The 22,496-nt window shown below is 40.8% G+C and overlaps 1 protein-coding gene across 2 annotated transcripts in view; it reads right to left on the bottom strand.

Moving 5' to 3' along the window:
- Window positions 1-22,496, bottom strand: part of VSTM2B (V-set and transmembrane domain containing 2B) — a 123,186-nt gene that overhangs the window by 81,654 nt on the left and 19,036 nt on the right. For both annotated transcript variants that reach the window (XM_075326149.1, XM_075326150.1), the window contains one exon: window positions 22,137-22,496. This exon is cut by the window's right edge and continues 13 nt beyond it. In XM_075326149.1, the coding sequence (XP_075182264.1) occupies window positions 22,137-22,496 (360 nt within the window). The remainder of the gene's footprint in view (window positions 1-22,136) is intronic.

The following is a 22,496-nucleotide window of genomic DNA, read 5'->3' as shown; positions in this document are numbered from 1 at the left end:
AGTATCTCTGCAGCCAAGGTGGCCGAGGCCTTGGTTATTATTTTTAGCAGAGTAGGATTCCCCAGTGAGATCTTGTCGGACCAAGGCTCCCAGTTTATGTCAGAGTTGGTCCAGTGTCTGTGGCGCACCTGTGGAGTACGAGCGATCCGAACGACCCCGTATCATCCCCAAACAAATGGACTTTGTGAACGATTCAACGGCACTCTGAAGAATATGCTGAGGGCCTTCACGGACCGAGATTCAGACTGGGAGAAGTACCTATCCCATCTCTTGTTTGCCTATCGGGAAGTTCCCCAGGAGTCCACTGGGTTCTCCCCCTTTGAACTACTCTATGGAAGAAAGGTCCGAGGACCCTTAACCCTGCTCAAGGAATACTGGGAGGGGCAAGTTGAAGATACAGGAACCCCTGTTGTCCCTTATGTCCTAAAGCTGCGAGAAACCTTGGCCCAACTTGCTAGTTTTGCACAGAGTCATTTGCGTATGGCTCAAACCAGACAGAAGACATGGTATGACCGTAACGCACGCTATCGGGAGTTTGTAGAAGGACAACAAGTCTTAATGATTGTTCCCCATCGGCAGAATAAACTGCAGACCACATGGGAGGGTCCCTTCCGGGTTCTCAGAAAACTGAATGATACCAATTACCTTCTTGGTTTAGATGATCAGGGGCTAAGGCAAAAGACTGTCCATGTGAATATGATTAAGGAGTACCATGACCGGAACATTCCAATGATAGCAAGCTGTCGGTTGGCTTCAGAAGATGGTCAAGAGGATGAGGACTCTCTACCTGATCTCGTGGAAGCAGCGAGAGCCCCATCCACTGTGGAACAGGTTCCCCTGGGAGATTACCTGGACTCCTTACAGAAAATCCAGATGCTGGAAGTGCTTCAACAGAGACGGGCTGCTTTCTCATCCCAACCAGGTCGAACCACCGTCACCCAACATCATGTGGACACTCAGGGCATCCGTCCCATACAACTGGCTCCTTACCGGGTACCTGAATCAGTTCGAAACACCATGCAGCACGAACTGGAGGAGATGTTACAGCTTGGGGTAATCCAGGCCTCCCATAGCCCTTGGGCCTCCCCTGTGGTGTTAGTACCCAAGAAGGATGGGAGTACTCGATTTTGTGTGGACTATCGGCGACTAAACGACCATACCGTCAGCGATCCTTACCCAATGCCTCGTATTGACGAACTTCTAGACCGACTGGCTGGGTCCCGATATGTCACTACCTTGGATCTCAGTAAGGGATACTGGCAGATCCCTCTAACGGACGAAGGGAGAGAACGGTCCGCTTTTATAACCCCCTTTGGTCTGTATGAATTTCTAAGCATGCCTTTTGGAATGAAAAATGCCCCGGCCACCTTCCAGAGAATGGTGGATCAGATCCTCCGGGGATGTGATGACTTTGCTTGTGCCTACTTGGATGATATCGCCGTCTTCAGCCACACATGGGAGGAACATCTGAATCAAGTAGCCATTATTTTGGACCTGATTCTTGCAGCCGGCCTAACTATTCGACCCGATAAATGCCAATTGGGGATGGGGGAAGTCCAGTACCTAGGACATAGAGTGGGAGGAGGGAAGCTCCGACCTGAGCCTGCCAAAATCCAGGCTATTAGAGACTGGCCTGTACCCCAAACTAAGAAACAAGTTATGGCTTTTCTGGGCACTGCCACTTATTACCGAAAATTTGTTTCTCATTTCAGTACTGTGGCCAAGCCTCTTACCGACCTGACCAAGAAAACAATGCCCCGGCTGGTGATCTGGACTCCAGCCTGTGATGAGGCTTTTAACCGGCTGAAGGATGCTTTGATCTGCGATCCTGTCCTGGCTGCTCCAGACTACAAGAGGAGATTCATTGTGCAAACGGATGCCTCTGCTTATGGACTGGGAGCTGTCCTCAGCCAGGTGAATGCAGCTGGGGACGAGCACCCCATCGCCTATCTCAGCCGGAAACTGCTGGACCGAGAAGTGGCCTATGCAACTGTTGAGAAGGAATGTCTGGCTGTAGTGTGGGCCCTTAAGAAACTACGGCCGTATCTGTATGGACGGGAATTCACTGTGGTTACTGATCACAATCCCCTCACCTGGCTGAACAGAGTCTCTGGGGACAATGGACGCTTACTGCGATGGAGCCTGGCTCTGCAGCCCTATAACTTTACCATACAATATAGAAGGGGCAGCCAACACCAAAATGCAGATGGACTGTCCAGGCAAGAGGAGCCTTGAGTCCTGTCAGCCATGCCTGCGTGTACTTAACCAGCGACCTGTAGAGGTCCCTAGTACGTACACAAGTTGGGAGGGGAAGGAATTGTCATGATGTATTTTACCTTCTCACTGTATTTGCTGTAATACTATGTCAGGATGTGATGTCACTTTCCTTTGGTTGTACTTACTGAACACTTTGAAATGTCTTGGGATGTAAGTAACCATACCTTCCCCCCATCTCCTGTGTCTCTGGGCCCATAATGCAATTATCTCTTGTCCATACAGCCAGGGGAACTTCTCATTGTTTCGTAAGCAGTGGATAACGCCAACTACACAAACCTGTAGACATCTCGGAGCCAACCTTCTAGAATCTTCTAGTGGGCCCAACCATTGCATAGACCCCTACCCTTGAGGGGCGGGCCCACGAGCTCAAACAATTCACTCCTGTTTCTAAATGCAGTTGGGAGTTGAGTTTTTGAAGAGGAAGGGAGCGAGATCTGATTCTGCGGACAGACCTCACCGTCCAGTGGATTGTGTGGGATTTCTGGGACTCTGAAAAGGACTATTACGTTGTGATCTGGCACTTTGGATTATCGGGAGGTGCCCCCGAATCTGTTTTATTTGGACTTGTCGTGTGCTGTTCCTGTATTCCTGTTAGTAAACCTGTTGGATCATCCTCGGCCTGTTGTCTCTCTTTGCTCTGATGTACACCCCGTCACATGTATGATATGCTGAGGTAATATACTGTACACTGTATGATATACTGAGGTAATATACTGTACACTGTATGATATACTGAGGTAATACACTGAACACTGTATGATATTCTGTGGTAATATACTGTACACTGTATGATATACTGTGGTAATACACTGAACACTGTATGATATACTGAGGTAATATACTGTACACTGTATGATATACTGAGGTAATATACTGTACACTGTATGATATACTGTGGTAATACACTGTACACTGTATGATATGCTGAGGTAATATACTGTACACTGTATGATATACTGAGGTAATATACTGTACACTGTATGATATACTGAGGTAATACACTGAACACTGTATGATATTCTGTGGTAATATACTGTACACTGTATGATATACTGTGGTAATACACTGTACACTGTATGATATACTGTGGTAATACACTGTACACTGTATGGTATACTGAGGTAATATACTGTACACTGTATGATAAACTGCGGTAATATACTGTACACTGTATGATATACTGTGGTAATATACTGTACACTGTATGATATACTGTGGTAATACACTGTACACTGTATGATATACTGAGGTAATACACTGTACACTGTATGATATACTGTGGTAATACACTGTACACTGTATGATATTCTGTGGTAATACACTGTACACTGTATGATATACTGAGGTAATACACTGTACACTGTATGATATACTGTGGTAATACACTGTACACTGTATGATATACTGTGGTAATACACTGTACACTGTATGGTATACTGAGGTAATATACTGTACACTGTATGATAAACTGCGGTAATATACTGTACACTGTATGATATACTGTGGTAATATACTGTACACTGTATGATATACTGTGGTAATACACTGTACACTGTATGGTATACTGAGGTAATACACTGTACACTGTATGATATACTGAGGTAATATACTGTACACTGTATGATAAACTGCGGTAATATACTGTACACTGTATGATATACTGTGGTAATATACTGTACACTGTATGATATACTGTGGTAACACACTGTACACTGTATGGTATACTGAGGTAATACACTGTACACTGTATGATATACTGTGGTAATATACTGTATACTGTATGATATACTGAGGTAATATACTGTACACTGTATGATATACTGTGGTAATATACTGTACACTGTATGATATACTGTGGTAATACACTGTACACTGTATGGTATACTGAGGTAATACACTGTACACTGTATGATATACTGCGGTAATATACTGTATACTGTATGATATACTGAGGTAATACACTGTACACTGTATGATATACTGAGGTAATATACTGTACACTGTATGATATACTGTGGTAATACACTGTACACTGTATGGTATACTGAGGTAATACACTGTACACTGTATGATATACTGTGGTAATACACTGTATGATATACTGAGGTAATGCACTGTACACTGTATGATATACTGTGGTAATACACTGTACACTGGTATACTGAGGTAATACACTGTACACTGTATGATATACTGTGGTAATACACTGTACACTGTATGGTATACTGAGGTAATACACTGTACACTGTATGATATACTGTGGTAATACACTGTACACTGTATGGTATACTGAGGTAATATACTGTACACTGTATGATATACTGTGGTAATACACTGTACACTGTATGTTATACTGAGGTAATACACTGTACACTGTATGATATACTGTGGTAATACACTGTACACTGTATGGTATACTGAGGTAATATACTGTACACTGTATGATATACTGTGGTAATACACTGTACACTGTATGGTATACTGAGGTAATATACTGTACACTGTATGGTATACTGAGGTAATACACTGTACACTGTATGATATACTGTGGTAATACACTGTACACTGTATGATATACTGTGGTAATACGCTGTACACTGTATGGTATACTGAGGTAATACACTGTATGATATACTGTGGTAATACACTGTACACTGTATGGTATACTGAGGTAATATACTGTACACTGTATGATATACTGTGGTAATACACTGTACACTGTATGATATACTGTGGTAATACACTGTACACTGTATGATATACTGAGGTAATACACTGTACACTGTATGATATACTGTGGTAATACACTGTACACTGTATGATATACTGTGGTAATACACTGTACACTGTATGGTATACTGAGGTAATACACTGTACACTGTATGATATACTGCGGTAATACACTGTATACTGTATGATATACTGAGGTAATACACTGTACACTGTATGATATACTGAGGTAATACACTGTACACTGTATGATATACTGAGGTAATACACTGTACACTGTATGATATACTGTGGTAATACACTGTACACTGTATGATATACTGCGGTAATATACTGTACACTGTATGATATACTGCGGTAATACACTGTACACTGTATGATATACTGAGGTAATACACTGTACACTGTATGATATACTGAGGTAATACACTGTACACTGTATGATATACTGAGGTAATATACTGTACACTGTATGATAAACTACGGTAATATACTGTATGTGAAGATGTAATTTACCCTCTCACTGTATATGCTGTACAGATTCCTATTTCAAGCTGGGTGCATTGTCTTATTTGAACTACTTCTGTGTACATTTCTATTGTTGTAGGTAATCACCCCCCTAAAATGCAAGGTTATATCCTCTTGAGGCACTTCCATCCCTGGGAGTAGGGGGAGGTGGGCCTAGAGTCCAACTAGTGTAAACTCTGCTTACCTGGGAGATTCAGGCAGAGTGAGCTGAAACTTGAAGGGAGCAGGAGCTCCAGCCTGTGTGGCTGTGGACACGGACGGAGCTAGGCCTGTGTGGCGGCCCGTGGGATTGTGTGGAACTCTTTGGACTACTGTAAGGACGATTGCTTTGTAATCCGGTCCGAGGATTGTCGGGAAGGGCCCCCGAATCTGTTTTACGTGGACTTATCGTGTGCTGTTCTTGCATTCCTGTTAATAAACCTGTTGGATCGTCCCTCGGCCTCGTCCATCCTTTGCTCTGTTGTACACCCCGTCACAAACTGGTTGGCAGCGGCGGGATCAGAGCAGAAGAAATGGAGGACAACAGCCAATCGACGTCTGAAACCAGAACCTCAGGATACAGGAACTGGACTGTGGCGAGTCTACAAACAAAGGCCCGTGAATTAGGTGTCGGCTACAAAGGACTCTCTAAGGAGCAACTAATTGAGGCATTGGAACACGCTTGCCTGCAAGATGGCACCGAGGAACAATTTCCACAGCAAGGGGAGCAAAGACGGGAGCCGGAGGTGAATACCCAAAAAAGTCAATGGGTTGTGTGGTACAAGGAAAAGATGGCACTGCTTGGAGATGAGGCCACCATAGAAGATAAGAGGGAGGCCATGCGTGGAGCTGAAGAGAAGGAGCGCAGGATGGAGGAGATGGCATTGCTGGATAAGCAGCTCGCTGTGGAAGCCGCGAGAGGTTCCAGACAGACTGTAACCCCAGCACCCATCATGAGGGAACTTCCCAGAGTGTCCCGCAAGGACTTCAAGCAGTTTAATGAGGCTGCTGGTGACATTGAGGGCTTCTTCCAGGACTTTGAGCATCAGTGTCGATTAATGGAAGTCCCAGAAAGGGAGCGCGTCCGGCATCTGGTTGGGCTCTTAGAGGGTGGAGCTGCTGCAGCCTATAGAGCTATGGACCATCGGTGGAACTGTGAGTATGCGGATATTAAACAGACTATTCTAGAACATTATGCTGTAACGCCAGACACTTACAGGACTCAGTTCCGTACTCTAGCATGTGATGAGGAAGTGTCCTTCAAGATGTATGCCCACAAACTCAAACATCTGTGGCATCGTTGGTTGGAGGCAGAGGAGGCCTTAACCTTGGAGACCGTCCTCCAGGTCCTCCTAAAAGAGCAGTTTTACTTCAAGTGCCCCGCTGAGATCCGGGAATGGGTGCGTGAGAGAAAACCAGCGACAGTGGAGGAAGCTGCTGCTCTAGCTGATGAGGTGCTCACCATCAAGCCTCAGTGGAGGGTTCTGTTGGAGGATGGAGAGACGCCTAACAGCTCCACAACACCGGATGCCCCCAGTTATTCTGTCCCCATTGTTCCCCGTTCCTCTAAGCCACCACATGTTGATACCCGTGTTAATGTGCCTCCAGTTGCTTCTACTGCACTTTCTGGAATACGCCGGGGAGAGGAAGTAACAGAGCGCAGGTGTTATGTTTGTAGGCATCCCGGGCATTTGCAGGCCTCATGCCCAGCCAGGCCATGGAGGAATCATCCTCAAACCCCTACAGCACCTTCAGGTGGGAGCCGGCCTCCAAGTTCCCCTACCCCTTACCCAAGAGGACGCCTTGGATGGAGGGAGACCCAGCTCAGATGCTATCAATGTGGACAGCCAGGGCATCAGCAAGTCTCCTGCCCAGCTGTTCAAATGAGGACTGATCCTGCGCCCAATCGGATTGTTAATTATTTACAGCCCAGCGCCATGGAGGAAGATGTGGCACCGCTATGTGAGGACTGGCCTAGTGACTCAGCCCCCCATGTTGCACCACCAGGAGTTTACGGGGTGCGACCTGCAGTTATGACGACTTCTGCTCATCGAGGTAAGCACTTGCAGGAGGTTGTGCTGGATGGACAGAGACTTGTTGGATTCTGTGACTCGGGTGCTTTCCTCACACTGGCTGATCCCCGAGTGGTTCGGCCTGAGGCAATCCATAGAGGACCTGGGATTGTCATTGAACTGGCTGGTGGACAATGGAGGACTATTCCCACAGCCACTGTGGATCTGAGCTTTGGTTTTGGGGTCAGGCGATGTGTGGTTGGGGTGATGGGTGGTCTGCCTGCAGCTGTTCTCCTGGGCAATGATGTGGGAGAGCTACGATGCCAATTCGTGGCTGCATGAAGCCACATGTAAGTAACGCTCTGCCTGTGTGTACTTAACCAGTGACCTGTAGAGGTCCCTAGTACGTACACAAGTTGGGAGGGGGAGGGATTGTGAAGATGTAATTTACCCTCTCACTGTATATGCTGTACAGATTCCTATTTCAAGCTGGGTGCATTGTCTTATTTGAACTACTTCTGTGTACATTTCTATTGTTGTAGGTAATCACCCCCCTAAAATGCAAGGTTATATCCTCTTGAGGCACTTCCATCCCTGGGAGTAGGGGGAGGTGGGCCTAGAGTCCAACTAGTGTAAACTCTGCTTACCTGGGAGATTCAGGCAGAGTGAGCTGAAACTTGAAGGGAGCAGGAGCTCCAGCCTGTGTGGCTGTGGACACGGACGGAGCTAGGCCTGTGTGGCGGCCCGTGGGATTGTGTGGAACTCTTTGGACTACTGTAAGGACGATTGCTTTGTAATCCGGTCCGAGGATTGTCGGGAAGGGCCCCCGAATCTGTTTTACGTGGACTTATCGTGTGCTGTTCTTGCATTCCTGTTAATAAACCTGTTGGATCGTCCCTCGGCCTCGTCCATCCTTTGCTCTGTTGTACACCCCGTCACACTGTACACTGTATGATATACTGTGGTAATACACTGTACACTGTATGATATACTGAGGTAATACACTGTACACTGTATGATATACTGAGGTAATATACTGTACACTGTATGATATACTGAGGTAATACACTGTACACTGTATGATATACTGAGGTAATACACTGTACACTGTATGATATACTGAGGTAATACACTGTACACTGTATGATATACTGCGGTAATATACTGTACACTGTATGATATACTGCGGTAATACACTGTATGATATACTGTGGTAATACACTGTACACTGTATGGTATACTGAGGTAATATACTGTACACTGTATGATATACTGTGGTAATACACTGTACACTGTATGATATACTGTGGTAATACACTGTACACTGTATGATATACTGAGGTAATACACTGTACACTGTATGATATACTGTGGTAATACACTGTACACTGTATGGTATACTGAGGTAATATACTGTACACTGTATGATATACTGTGGTAATACACTGTACACTGTATGATATACTGTGGTAATACACTGTACACTGTATGATATACTGTGGTAATACGCTGTACACTGTATGGTATACTGAGGTAATACACTGTATGATATACTGTGGTAATACACTGTACACTGTATGGTATACTGAGGTAATATACTGTACACTGTATGATATACTGTGGTAATACACTGTACACTGTATGATATACTGTGGTAATACACTGTACACTGTATGATATACTGAGGTAATACACTGTACACTGTATGATATACTGTGGTAATACACTGTACACTGTATGATATACTGTGGTAATACACTATACACTGTATGGTATACTGAGGTAATACACTGTACACTGTATGATATACTGCGGTAATACACTGTATACTGTATGATATACTGAGGTAATACACTGTACACTGTATGATATACTGAGGTAATACACTGTACACTGTATGATATACTGAGGTAATACACTGTACACTGTATGATATACTGTGGTAATACACTGTACACTGTATGATATACTGCGGTAATATACTGTACACTGTATTATATACTGCGGTAATACACTGTACACTGTATGATATACTGAGGTAATACACTGTACACTGTATGATATACTGAGGTAATACACTGTACACTGTATGATATACTGAGGTAATATACTGTACACTGTATGATAAACTACGGTAATATACTGTACACTGTATGATATACTGTGGTAATACACTGTACACTGTATGATATACTGTGGTAATACACTGTACACTGTATGATATACTGAGGTAATACACTGTACACTGTATGATATACTGAGGTAATATACTGTACACTGTATGATATACTGAGGTAATACACTGTACACTGTATGATATACTGAGGTAATACACTGTACACTGTATGATATACTGAGGTAATACACTGTACACTGTATGATATATTGCGGTAATATACTGTACACTGTATGATATACTGCGGTAATACACTGTATACTGTATGATATACTGAGGTAATACACTGTACACTGTATGATATACTGAGGTAATACACTGTACACTGTATGATATACTGAGGTAATACACTGTACACTGTATGATATACTGCGGTAATATACTGTACACTGTATGATATACTGCGGTAATACACTGTACACTGTATGATATACTGAGGTAATACACTGTACACTGTATGATATACTGCTATAATACACTGTACACTGTATGATATACTGAGGTAATACACTGTACACTGTATGATATACTGAGGTAATATACTGTACACTGTATGATAAACTACGGTAATATACTGTAAACTGTATGATATACTGTGGTAATACACTGTACACTGTATGATATACTGAGGTAATACACTGTACACTGTATGATATACTGAGGTAATACACTGTACACTGTATGATATACTGCGGTAATATACTGTACACTGTATGATATACTGCGGGAATACACTGTATACTGTATGATATACTGAGGTAATACACTGTACACTGTATGATATACTGAGGTAATATACTGTACACTGTATGATATACTGAGGTAATACACTGTACACTGTATGATAAACTGCGGTAATATACTGTACACTGATATACTGTGGTAATATACTGTGCACTGTCTGATATACTGTGGTAATTTACTATATACTGTATGATATACTGCGGTGATTCATTGTACACTGTATGATATACTGTGGTAATACACTGTACACTGTATGATATACTGAGGTAATACACTGTATACTGTATGATATACTGAGGTAATACACTGTACACTGTATGATATACTGAGGTAATACACTGAACACTGTATGGTATACTGAGGTAATACACTGTACACTGTATAATATACTGAGGTAATACACTGTACACTGTATGATATACTGAGGTAATACACTGAACACTGTATGATATACTGAGGTAATACACTGTACACTGTATAATATACTGAGGTAATACACTGTACACTGTATGATATACTGAGGTAATACACTGTACACTGTATAATATACTGAGGTAATACACTGTACACTGTATGATATACTGAGGTAATACACTGTATACTGTATGATATACTGAGGTAATACACTGTACACTGTATGATATACTGAGGTAATACACTGAACACTGTATGGTATACTGCGGTAATACACTGTACACTGTATGATATACTGAGGTAATATACTGTACACTGTATGATATACTGAGTTAATACACGATATACTGTATGATATACTGAGGTAATACACTGTACACTGTATGATATACTGCGGTGATTCACTGTACACTGTATGATATACTGTGGTAATACACTGTACACTGTATGATATACTGAGGTAATATACTGTACACTGTATGATATACTGAGGTAATACACTGTACACTGTATGATATACTGAGGTAATAGACTGTACACTGTATGATATACTGCGGTGATTCACTGTACACTGTATGATATACTGTGGTAATACACTGTATGATATACTGCGGTAATACACTGTACACTGTATGATATACTGAGGTAATAGACTGTACACTGTATGATATACTGAGGTAATACACTGTACACTGTATGATATACTGAGGTAATAGACTGTACACTGTATGATATACTGCGGTGATTCACTGTACACTGTATGATATACTGTGGTAATACACTGTACACTGTATGGTATACTGAGGTAATACACTGTACACTGTATGATATACTGTGGTAATACACTGTATACTGTATGATATACTGAGGTAATACACTGAACACTGTATGATATACTGAGGTAATACACTGTACACTGTATGATATACTGAGGTAATATACTGTACACTGTATGATATACTGCAGTAATATACTGTATAATGTATGATATACTGCAGTAATATACTGTACACTGTATGATATACTGCAGTAATATACTGTATAATGTATGATATACTGCAGTAATATACTGTACACTGTATGATATACTGTGGTAATATACTGTACACTGTATGATATACTGCACCAGGATATCATCATTCCTCTTATTGGCTGGCATGCTGTACTCATCTGACTTTCTGTGATTAGCAGCTCATTGTCTATAGACATTGTGTATAGAGAGCCTGGTGTGGGCGGGGGCCACTCTCTCAGCTCTGCTGTATTGCTGAATTCAAGCACTTGATACATTGTTGGATTCAGGGTCTCTTTGCCTCCATCATGCTGCTCTGAGAGGAGGGAGCACAAACCTGCTGACAGTTTCCTTTTAAACGTCGTTTGTGATACCAAAATTGCGCCAATTTAAATGGATTACGTTTCCCCCCAATTTTTTTTTTGTAAGTTGCATTTGATGAATCAGTTAAAAAAAATATTTGGAAAAGTCATATTAACAGAATCAGAAAATGAATCTAAAAAACCCCTCAAAAAAACAAAAAAACCCCAAAAACCCAACATTACAAAAAGTACAAAACCTCTGATTAATTGATAGCAAATCAAAAAGTCAGTAATTAAGGGTTTTATTTGGAAGAAAATGGCAAAAATGCAATGAAGAGTGGAACCCTGCGATATTACTGAACAGTGCTACAATGTATCAAACTCGTGTCTCCATGGTTACAGACTACAAACAACTCTTATGTAGTCTGATCCACCTCCTTATGGGGATTTTATGCACTAAATGGTTATTTTTACCCATTACATGGCCTCTGCCACATATATCTGTATTGATTAAATACTCTGTGCTGCTGTGGGGATCCACACACAGGTCACACAGCAGATACTTTATATCTGAAGATTGCATGTAAATGCTCGGAGAATTAACACACGCTCTCCCCGCGCTCGCACCACCCTGATAAATAGATTCCCTCCAAGACGAGACGCGTTTCAGGGATCATTAGACGCGTTCTGTTCTGGTGCCAAGTTCTGGTGACCTTGAGTGAGTCCCTCTATCAGGAGATGCCCTGCTGCCAATATATCATTTCATCTCGTTCTGGGAAAGCTGGGTGGCAATGTTGGTCGTCATTAAACCTCCCATACAAGTTGGCACTTAGCTTTTCCAGGCACCTGATGGGCCAATTGTATACAGATTAATAGGTCAGTCTATTCATGGGTGCACTTGGCACTCAGCTTTCCCAGGCTCCTGAAGGGCCAGTTGTATACAGATTAAAGGCCTCTCTCTATACATGGGTGCACTCAGCTTTTCCTGGCTCCTGAAGAGCCAGTTGCATAAAAATAAATTAGTCCGCTCTATTCATGGATACACTTGGCACTCAGCTTTCCCAGGCTCCTGAAGATCCAGTTGTATACAGATTTCTGGCTCACTCTATTCATGGATGCACTTGGCACTCAGCTTTCCCAGTCTCCTGAAGGGCCAATTGTATACAGATTAATAGGTCAGTCTATTCATGGGTGCACTTGGCACTCAGCTTTCCCAGGCTCCTGAAGGGTCAGTTGTATACAGATTAAAGGCCTTGCTCTATACATGGGTGCACTCAGCTTTTCCTGGCTCCTGAAGAGCCAGTTGCATAAAAATAAATTAGTCCGCTCTATACATGGATACAATTGGCACTCAGCTTTCCTAGATTCCTGAAGGGCAAGTTCTATACAGATTACTGGCTCACTCTAGTCATGGATGCACTTGGCACTCAGCTTTCCCAGGCTCCTGAAGATCCAGTTGTATACAGATTACTGGCTCACTCTATTCATGGGTGCACTTGGCACTCAGCTTTCCCAGTCTCCTGAAGGGCCAATTGTATACAGATTAATAGGTCAGTCTATTCATGGGTGCACTTGGCACTCAGCTTTCCCAGGCTCCTGAAGGGCCAGTTGTATACAGATTAAAGGCCTTACTCTATACATGGGTGCACTCAGCTTTTCCTGGCTCCTGAAGAGCCAGTTGCATAAAAATAAATTAGTCCGCTCTATACATGGATACAATTGGCACTCAGCTTTCCTAGATTCCTGAAGGGCAAGTTCTATACAGATTACTGGCTCACTCTAGTCATGGGTACACTTGGCACTCAGCTTTCCTAGATTCCTGAAGGGCAAGTTCTATACAGATTACTGGCTCACTCTAGTCATGGGTGCACTTGCCACTCAGCTTTTCCAGGCTCCTGAAGGGCAAGTTATGTACAGATTACTGGCTCACTCTATTCATGGGTGCACTTGGCATTCAGCTTTTCCAGGCTCCTGATGGGCCAGTTGTATAGAGATTCATGACCTTGCTCTATACATGGCTGCACTTGTCACTCAGCTTTCCTAGGCTTCTGAAGGGCCATATTAACCTATGAGGCTACATTCCCTCTGCTTCAAGGGCATGCTGGGAGTCGTAGTTTTATACAGTTATAGAGATGGGAGACCAATGGTCGAAAACAAAAAAACAAATTACCATAAGAAACAAATAAGCTTCACTTAAAGTTGTACACTCACATTCCGATACATTTCATTGGAGAATCTGCTATTGGGAGCTTTCCCTTTAAATCCTCCATTTCTCACATAAGTGACATTGAGAGATGTGAGCCTCAGAGGCCGGCCTCAGTGATGGAGCCGGGGCCAGTGGTGCCTTCATCTCATCACCTCCCACTGCTGGGACTCCCGAGGAGAGGGACAGGCTACCCACTCTGTTTGCGGTATCAATTATTCATCTTAAATACTGTCTGGCTGCACTTTGTACTCAGCGGGGGCCTCCGGGGCCGAGAATTTCATCACATCAGTGGAGACTGAGCATTTACATAGACAAAAAGTGACTTTTCAGGCACTTGCTCTGAGCTGCGGCCGTCTGATCTCCGCTGGCAGGAAACCCGCCACTCACTTCTTACTGCTATACTACAGTACAGAGGAGGCGAAGAAAGGGAATCAGCGGCAGATACTACACCCCTCACCGGGAGGACTGCAGATGGCAAAAGCCATTATCTCAGAAAATTAAAATAATTCCTACAAAACACCTGCAAAGGCTTCCTAAGCATTTAAAATGGTCCCTTAGTCTGGTTCAGTAGGCTACACAATCATGGGGAAGATTGCTGACTTGACAGATGTCCAGAAGACAGTCATTGACACACTCCACAAGTAGAATATATAGGAATAGATCCCTCTGTGTGTAATGACTCTATATAATATATAGAAATAGACCCCTCTGTGTGTAATGACTCTATATAATATATAAGAATAGATCCCTCTGTGTTTAATGACTCCATATAATATATGAGTAGATCCCTCTGTGTGTAATGACTCCATATAATATATAGGAATAGATCCCTCTGTGTGTAATGACTCTATATAATATATAGAAATAGATCCCTCTGTGTGTAATGACTCTATATAATATATAGAAATAGATCCCTGTGTGTAATGACTCTATATAATATATAGGAATAGATCCCTCTGTGTGTAATGACTCTATATAATATATAGAAATAGATCCCTCTGTGTGTAATGACTCCATATAATATATAGGAATAGATCCCTCTGTGTGTAATGACTCTATATAATATATAAGAATAGATCCCTCTGTGTGTAATGACTCTATATAATATATAGGAATAGATCCCTCTGTGTGTAATGACTCTTTATAATATATAGGAATAGATCCCTCTGTGTGTAATGACTCTATATAATATATAGGAATAGATCCCTCTGTGTGTAATGACTCTATATAATATATAGAAATAGATCCCTCTGTGTGTAATGACTCCATATAATATATAGAAATAGATCCCTCTGTGTGTAATGACTCCATATAATATATAGGAATAGATCCCTCTGTGTGTAATGACTCTATATAATATATAAGAATAGATCCCTCTGTGTGTAATGACTCTATATAATATATAGGAATAGATCCCTCTGTGTGTAATGACTCTTTATAATATATAGGAATAGATCCCTCTGTGTGTAATGACTCTATATAATATATAGGAATAGATCCCTCTGTGTGTAATGACTCTATATAATATATAGAAATAGATCCCTCTGTGTGTAATGACTCCATATAATATATAGGAATAGATCCCTCTGTGTGTAATGACTCTATATAATATATAGGAATAGATCCCTCTGTGTGTAATGACTCTTTATAATATATAGGAATAGATCCCTCTGTGTGTAATGACTCTATATAATATATAGGAATAGATCCCTCTGTGTGTAATGACTCTATAATATATAGAAATAGATCCCTCTGTGTGTAATGACTCCATATAATATATAGGAATAGATCCCTCTGTGTGTAATGACTCTATATAATATATAAGAATAGATCCCTCTGTGTGTAATGACTCTATATAATATATAGGAATAGATCCCTCTGTGTGTAATGACTCTTTATAATATATAGGAATAGATCCCTCTGTGTGTAATGACTCTATATAATATATAGGAATAGATCCCTCTGTGTGTAATGACTCTATATAATATATAGAAATAGATCCCTCTGTGTGTAATGACTCTATATAATATATAGAAATAGATCCCTCTGTGTGTAATGACTCTATATAATATATAGGAATAGATCCTCTGTGTGTAATGACTCTATATAATATATAGAAATAGATCCCTCTGTGTGTAATGACTCCATATAATATATAGGAATAGATCCCTCTGTGTGTAATGACTCTATATAATATATAAGAATAGATCCCTCTGTGTGTACTGACTCTATATAATATATAGGAAAAGATCCCTCTGTGTGTAATGACTCTTTATAATATATAGGAATAGATCCCTCTGTGTGTAATGACTCTATATAATATATAGGAATAGATCCCTCTGTGTGTAATGACTCTATATAATATATAGAAATAGATCCCTCTGTGTGTAATGACTCCATATAATATATAGGAATAGATCCCTCTGTGTGTAATGACTCTATATAATATATAGGAATAGATCCCTCTGTGTGTAATGACGATATAATATATAAGAATAGATCCCTCTGTGTGTAATGACTCTATATAATATACAGGAATAGATCCCTCTGTGTGTAATGACTCTATATAATATATAGGAATAGATCCCTCTGTGTATAATGACTCTATATAATATATAGTAATAGATACCTCTGTGTGTAATGACTCTATATAATATATAGGAATAGATCCCTCTGTGTGTAATGACTCTATAATATATAGGAATAGATCCCTCTGTGTGTAATGACTCTATATAATATATAGGAATAGATCCCTCTGTGTGTAATGATTCTATATAATATATAGGAATAGATCCCTCTGTGTGTAATGACTCTATATAATATAAAGGAATAGAACCCTCTGTGTGTAATGACTCTATAATATATAGGAATAGATCCCTCTGTGTGTAATGACTCTATATAATATATAGGAATTGATCCCTCTGTGTGTAATGACTCTATATAATATATAGGAATAGATCTCTCTGTGTGTAATGACTTTATATAATATATAGGAATAGATCCATCTGTGTGTAATGACTCTATATAATATATAGGAATAGATCCCTCTGTGTGTAATGACTCTATATAATATATAGGAATAGATCCCTCTGTGTGTAATGACTCTATATAATATATAGGAATAGATCCCTCTGTGTGTAATGACTCTATATAATATATAAGAATAGATCCCTCTGTGTGTAGTGACTCTATATAATATATAGGAATAGATCCCTCTGTGTGTAATGACTTTATATAATAGATAGGAATAGATCCCTCTGTGTGTAATGACTCTATAATATATAGGAATAGATCCCTCTGTGTGTAATGACTATATAATATATAGGAATAGATCCCTCTGTGTGTAATGATTCTATATAATATATAGGAATAGATCCCTCTGTGTGTAATGACTCTATATAATATAAAGGAATAGAACCCTCTGTGTGTAATGACTCTATATAATATATAGAAATAGATCCCTCTGTGTGTAATGACTCTATATAATATATAGGAATAGATCCCTCTGTGTGTAATGACTCTATATAATATATAGAAATAGATCCCTCTGTGTGTAATGACTCCATATAATATATAGGAATAGATCCCTCTGTGTGTAATGACTCTATATAATATATAAGAATAGATCCCTCTGTGTGTAATGACTCTATATAATATATAGGAATAGATCCCTCTGTGTGTAATGACTCTTTATAATATATAGGAATAGATCCTTCTGTGTGTAATGACTCTATATAATATAAAGGAATAGAACCCTCTGTGTGTAATGACTCTATAATATATAGGAATAGATCCCTCTGTGTGTAATGACTCTATATAATATATAGAAATAGATCCCTCTGTGTGTAATGACTCTATAATATATAGGAATAGATCCCTCTGTGTGCAATGACTCTATATAATATATAGAAATAGATCCCTCTGTGTGTAATGACTCTATATAATATAAAGGAATAGAACCCTCTGTGTGTAATGACTCTATATAATATATAGAAATAGATCCCTCTGTGTGTAATGACTCTATATAATATATAGAAATAGATCCCTCTGTGTGTAATGACTCTATATAATATATAGGAATAGATCCCTCTGTGTGTAATGACTCTATATAATATATAGAAATAGATCCCTCTGTGTGTAATGACTCCATATAATATATAGGAATAGATCCCTCTGTGTGTAATGACTCTATATAATATATAAGAATAGATCCCTCTGTGTGTAATGACTCTATATAATATATAGGAATAGATCCCTCTGTGTGTAATGACTCTATATAATATATAAGAATAGATCCCTCTGTGTGTAATGACTCTATATAATATATAGGAATAGATCCCTCTGTGTGTAATGACTCTTTATAATATATAGGAATAGATCCCTCTGTGTGTAATGACTCTATATAATATAAAGGAATAGAACCCTCTGTGTGTAATGACTCTATAATATATAGGAATAGATCCCTCTGTGTGTAATGACTCTATATAATATATAGAAATAGATCCCTCTGTGTGTAATGACTCTATATAATATATAGGAATAGATCCCTCTGTGTGTAATGACTCTATATAATATATGGAAATAGATCCCTCTGTGTGTAATGACTCCATATAATATATAGGAAGAGATCCCTCTGTGTATAATGACTCTATATAATATATAGTAATAGATCCCTCTGTGTGTAATGACTCTATATAATATATAGGAATAGATCCCTCTGTGTGTAATGACTCTATAATATATAGGAATAGATCCCTCTGTGTGTAATGACTATATAATATATAGGAATAGATCCCTCTGTGTGTAATGATTCTATATAATATATAGGAATAGATCCCTCTGTGTGTAATGACTCTATAATATATAGGAATAGATCCCTCTGTGTGTAATGACTCTATATAATATATAGGAATAGATCCCTCTATGTGTAATGACTTTATATAAAATATAGGAATAGATCCCTCTGTGTGTAATGACTCTATATAATATATAGGAATAGATCCCTCTGTGTGTAATGACTCTATATAATGTATAGGAATAGATCCCTCTGTGTGTAATGACTCTATATAATATATAAGAATAGATCCCTCTGTGTGTAATGACTCTATATAATATATAGGAATAGATCCCTCTGTGTGTAATGACTCTATATAATATATAAGAATAGATCCCTCTGTGTAATGACTCTATATAATATATAGGAATAGATCCCTCTGTGTGTAATGACTCTATATAATATATAGGAATAGATCCCTCTATGTGTAATGACTTTATATAAAATATAGGAATAGATCCCTCTGTGTGTAATGACTCTATATAATATATAGGAATAGATCCCTCTGTGTGTAATGACTCTATATAATATATAAGAATAGATCCCTCTGTGTGTAATGACTCTATATAATATACAGGAATAGATCCTTCTGTGTGTAATGACTCTATATAATATATAGGAATAGATCCCTCTGTGTGTAATGACTCTATATAATATATAGGAATAGATCCCTCTGTGTGTAATGACTCTATATAATATATGCGTTTCCCTTTTTGTATTGAATTACTGAAATAAATTATCATTTTGATGATATTCTAACTTATTGATACATTGTATATACACGTATATGAGTAGATATATATATACCCCGCCAACATATGACAGGCACAAAATGAGGGGACATCAAACACTTCTCTGTCCATGAAGAATTCCTGCTCTATAGGACCATTGCTCCTCTTATTGTTCCTGATATCCCGGCTCTCTGTGACTACAGACGTGCTGTGATGTTTCCTGCTGATCACACATGCAGATGTCGTTACAGTGTATCAGGCTGTGCTGCACTTTACTTCTCTTTCTGGATATAAGAAGGATTTCTTCCACTCACTGATGGCACGCAGATATTTCCAAAGTACTGATGGTGTGAAACATGAATGATATATATATATCCATGTCTAGTATCGGGGACATTGTATATGAGGGGCTCTTCTTATCTTTCTGGGGTCTCTGCTGGGGAGGACGGGGGCGTACAGTGGGGTTTACCTGCCCCTCACTCCTATGGTTGCTCTATAGGGCGTGATGATAGATCCAAGGATGATTGCACTACAAAGGGCAAACGTGGAAGCGACAGAACAGTGTGAATGTGACAGACGGTGGGGAATAGAGGAGGGGTGCACTAATGGAGGGGTGCACAGAGATCACAGACATACCTGTGCTATCAGCACTTTGGTATTGCATCCTACAATGGGTTCGTTGGACCGATTTGCATTTAGGAAGGACCCAACATATTGCAAAAGGAACTGTCAGTTATTCCTTTAAGAGTAGCCATGAGCAGACAAATAGGGCAGCACAGTGGATCAGTGGTTAGCTCTGTAAGGTGGCTCAGTGGTTAGCACTATACAATGGCTCAATGGGTGGCACTGTATTGTTACGCAGTGGTTAGCTTTGTACAGTGCATGTTTGGTTAGCTCTGTACAGTGGCTCAGTGGTAAACTCTGTACAGTGACTCAGTCCGTATGGTGGATCAATGGATAGCACTATGCAGAGGCTCAGTGGTTATCACTGTGCAAAGGCTCAGTGGTTATATCTGTGCAATGGCTCAGTGGTTAGGTCTGTACAGTGGCTCAGTGGTAATTTCTGCATGCTGGCTCAGTGGTTAGGTCTGTACAGTGGCTGAGTGGTAATATCTGTATGCTGGCTCAGTGGTTAGGTCTGTACAGTGGCTTAGTGGTAATTTCTGCATGCTGGCTCAGTGGTTAGGTCTGTACAGTGGCTGTGTGGTAATTTCTGTATGCTGGCTCAGTGGTTAGGTCTGTACAGTGGCTCAGTGGTAATTTCTATATGCTGGCTCAGTGGTTAGGTCTGTACAGTGGCTGAGGGGTAATATCTGTATGCTGGCTCAGTGGTTAGGTCTGTACAGTGGCTGAGTGGTAATTTCTGTATGCTGGCTCAGTGGTTAGGTCTGTACAGTGGCTGAGTGGTAATTTCTGTATGCTGGCTCAGTGGTTAGGGCTGTATAGTGGCTCAGTGGTAATTTCTGCATGCTGGCTCAGTGGTTAGGTCTGTACAGTGGCTCAGTGGTAATTTCTGTATAGTGGCTCAGTGGTTAGCACTGCAGTCTTGGGGTGGCTCAGTGGTTAGCACTTCAGCCTTGTGGTGGCTCAGTGGTTAGCACTGCAGTCTTGCAGCGCTGGGGTCCTGGGATCAAATCCCACCAAGAACAACATCTGCAGGAGTTTGTATGTTCTCCCCATGTTTGCGTGGGTTTCCTCCAGGTTCTACGGTTTCCTCCCACACTCCAAAGACAAAGTGATAGGGAATTTAGATTATCGGCCCCAATGGGGACAGTGATCTATAAAGCGCTGTGGAAGTAATGTCGCTATATATATGATTAAATAAATACTATAAAATCAGGCCAAACTATCACAATGCAATGGCACAAAGACATCAATCCTAATCTGACCCCCCAAAATAAAACAAAAGAACGCATTGGTACTAATAATACCCTTATCTGACGAAGTCTCCGCATTTCCCGCAGCTTGACGTGATTCTCCCCATTCTGGTAAACACCCAAAAAATCAGGACCTGACGCCTTATAGACTCCAGAGGAGGGATATCTAATAGACACTATATCAGGAGTCTCACAATTCCTGACATTTTCTTATTACACTGTATGCATTTTTTTGTATCCATTGTTCTGTGTAATTTTTGCTGTGCAGTACCCAGCAGTGGCCACTAGATGGCAGTGCAGATCAGCGGATCACTCACCGGAGCCGTGCTGCTGCCGCAGGATCGCAGCTTTCCCGGGTGCAGGGGAGGCTGAGGATGCTGCAGTGGCCGGGGAGGAGGCCAGGCTTTCTCCTGGAGGGTTGGGGCGCTTGTTTCCCGGTTCTGGGGTTGCTCTGTTCCCAGGGTTATTCCTCCGGGGTCCGCTGCTCTGGATGTGGGATACGGCCTCGGCCGCCTGCATGTCAGGTGGGGAATAGCGGGATATGACCCGCAGCATGGCCTGGGCCTTGTGTTCCTGAGTCTCATCGTCTCCATAGTCTGACACCCGGCACTCGTACACCCCCTCGTCCTGCTTCCTGACGTTGGACAGCCTCAGCCGGTGCGAGATGTCGTTGCCCT

The sequence above is a fragment of the Anomaloglossus baeobatrachus genome, chromosome 10, assembly GCF_048569485.1.
Source record: "Anomaloglossus baeobatrachus isolate aAnoBae1 chromosome 10, aAnoBae1.hap1, whole genome shotgun sequence".
Lineage (NCBI taxonomy): Eukaryota > Metazoa > Chordata > Amphibia > Anura > Aromobatidae > Anomaloglossus > Anomaloglossus baeobatrachus.
The sequence above is the reverse complement of the archived record's forward strand: the minus strand, read 5'-3'. Positions and strand labels throughout refer to the sequence as shown.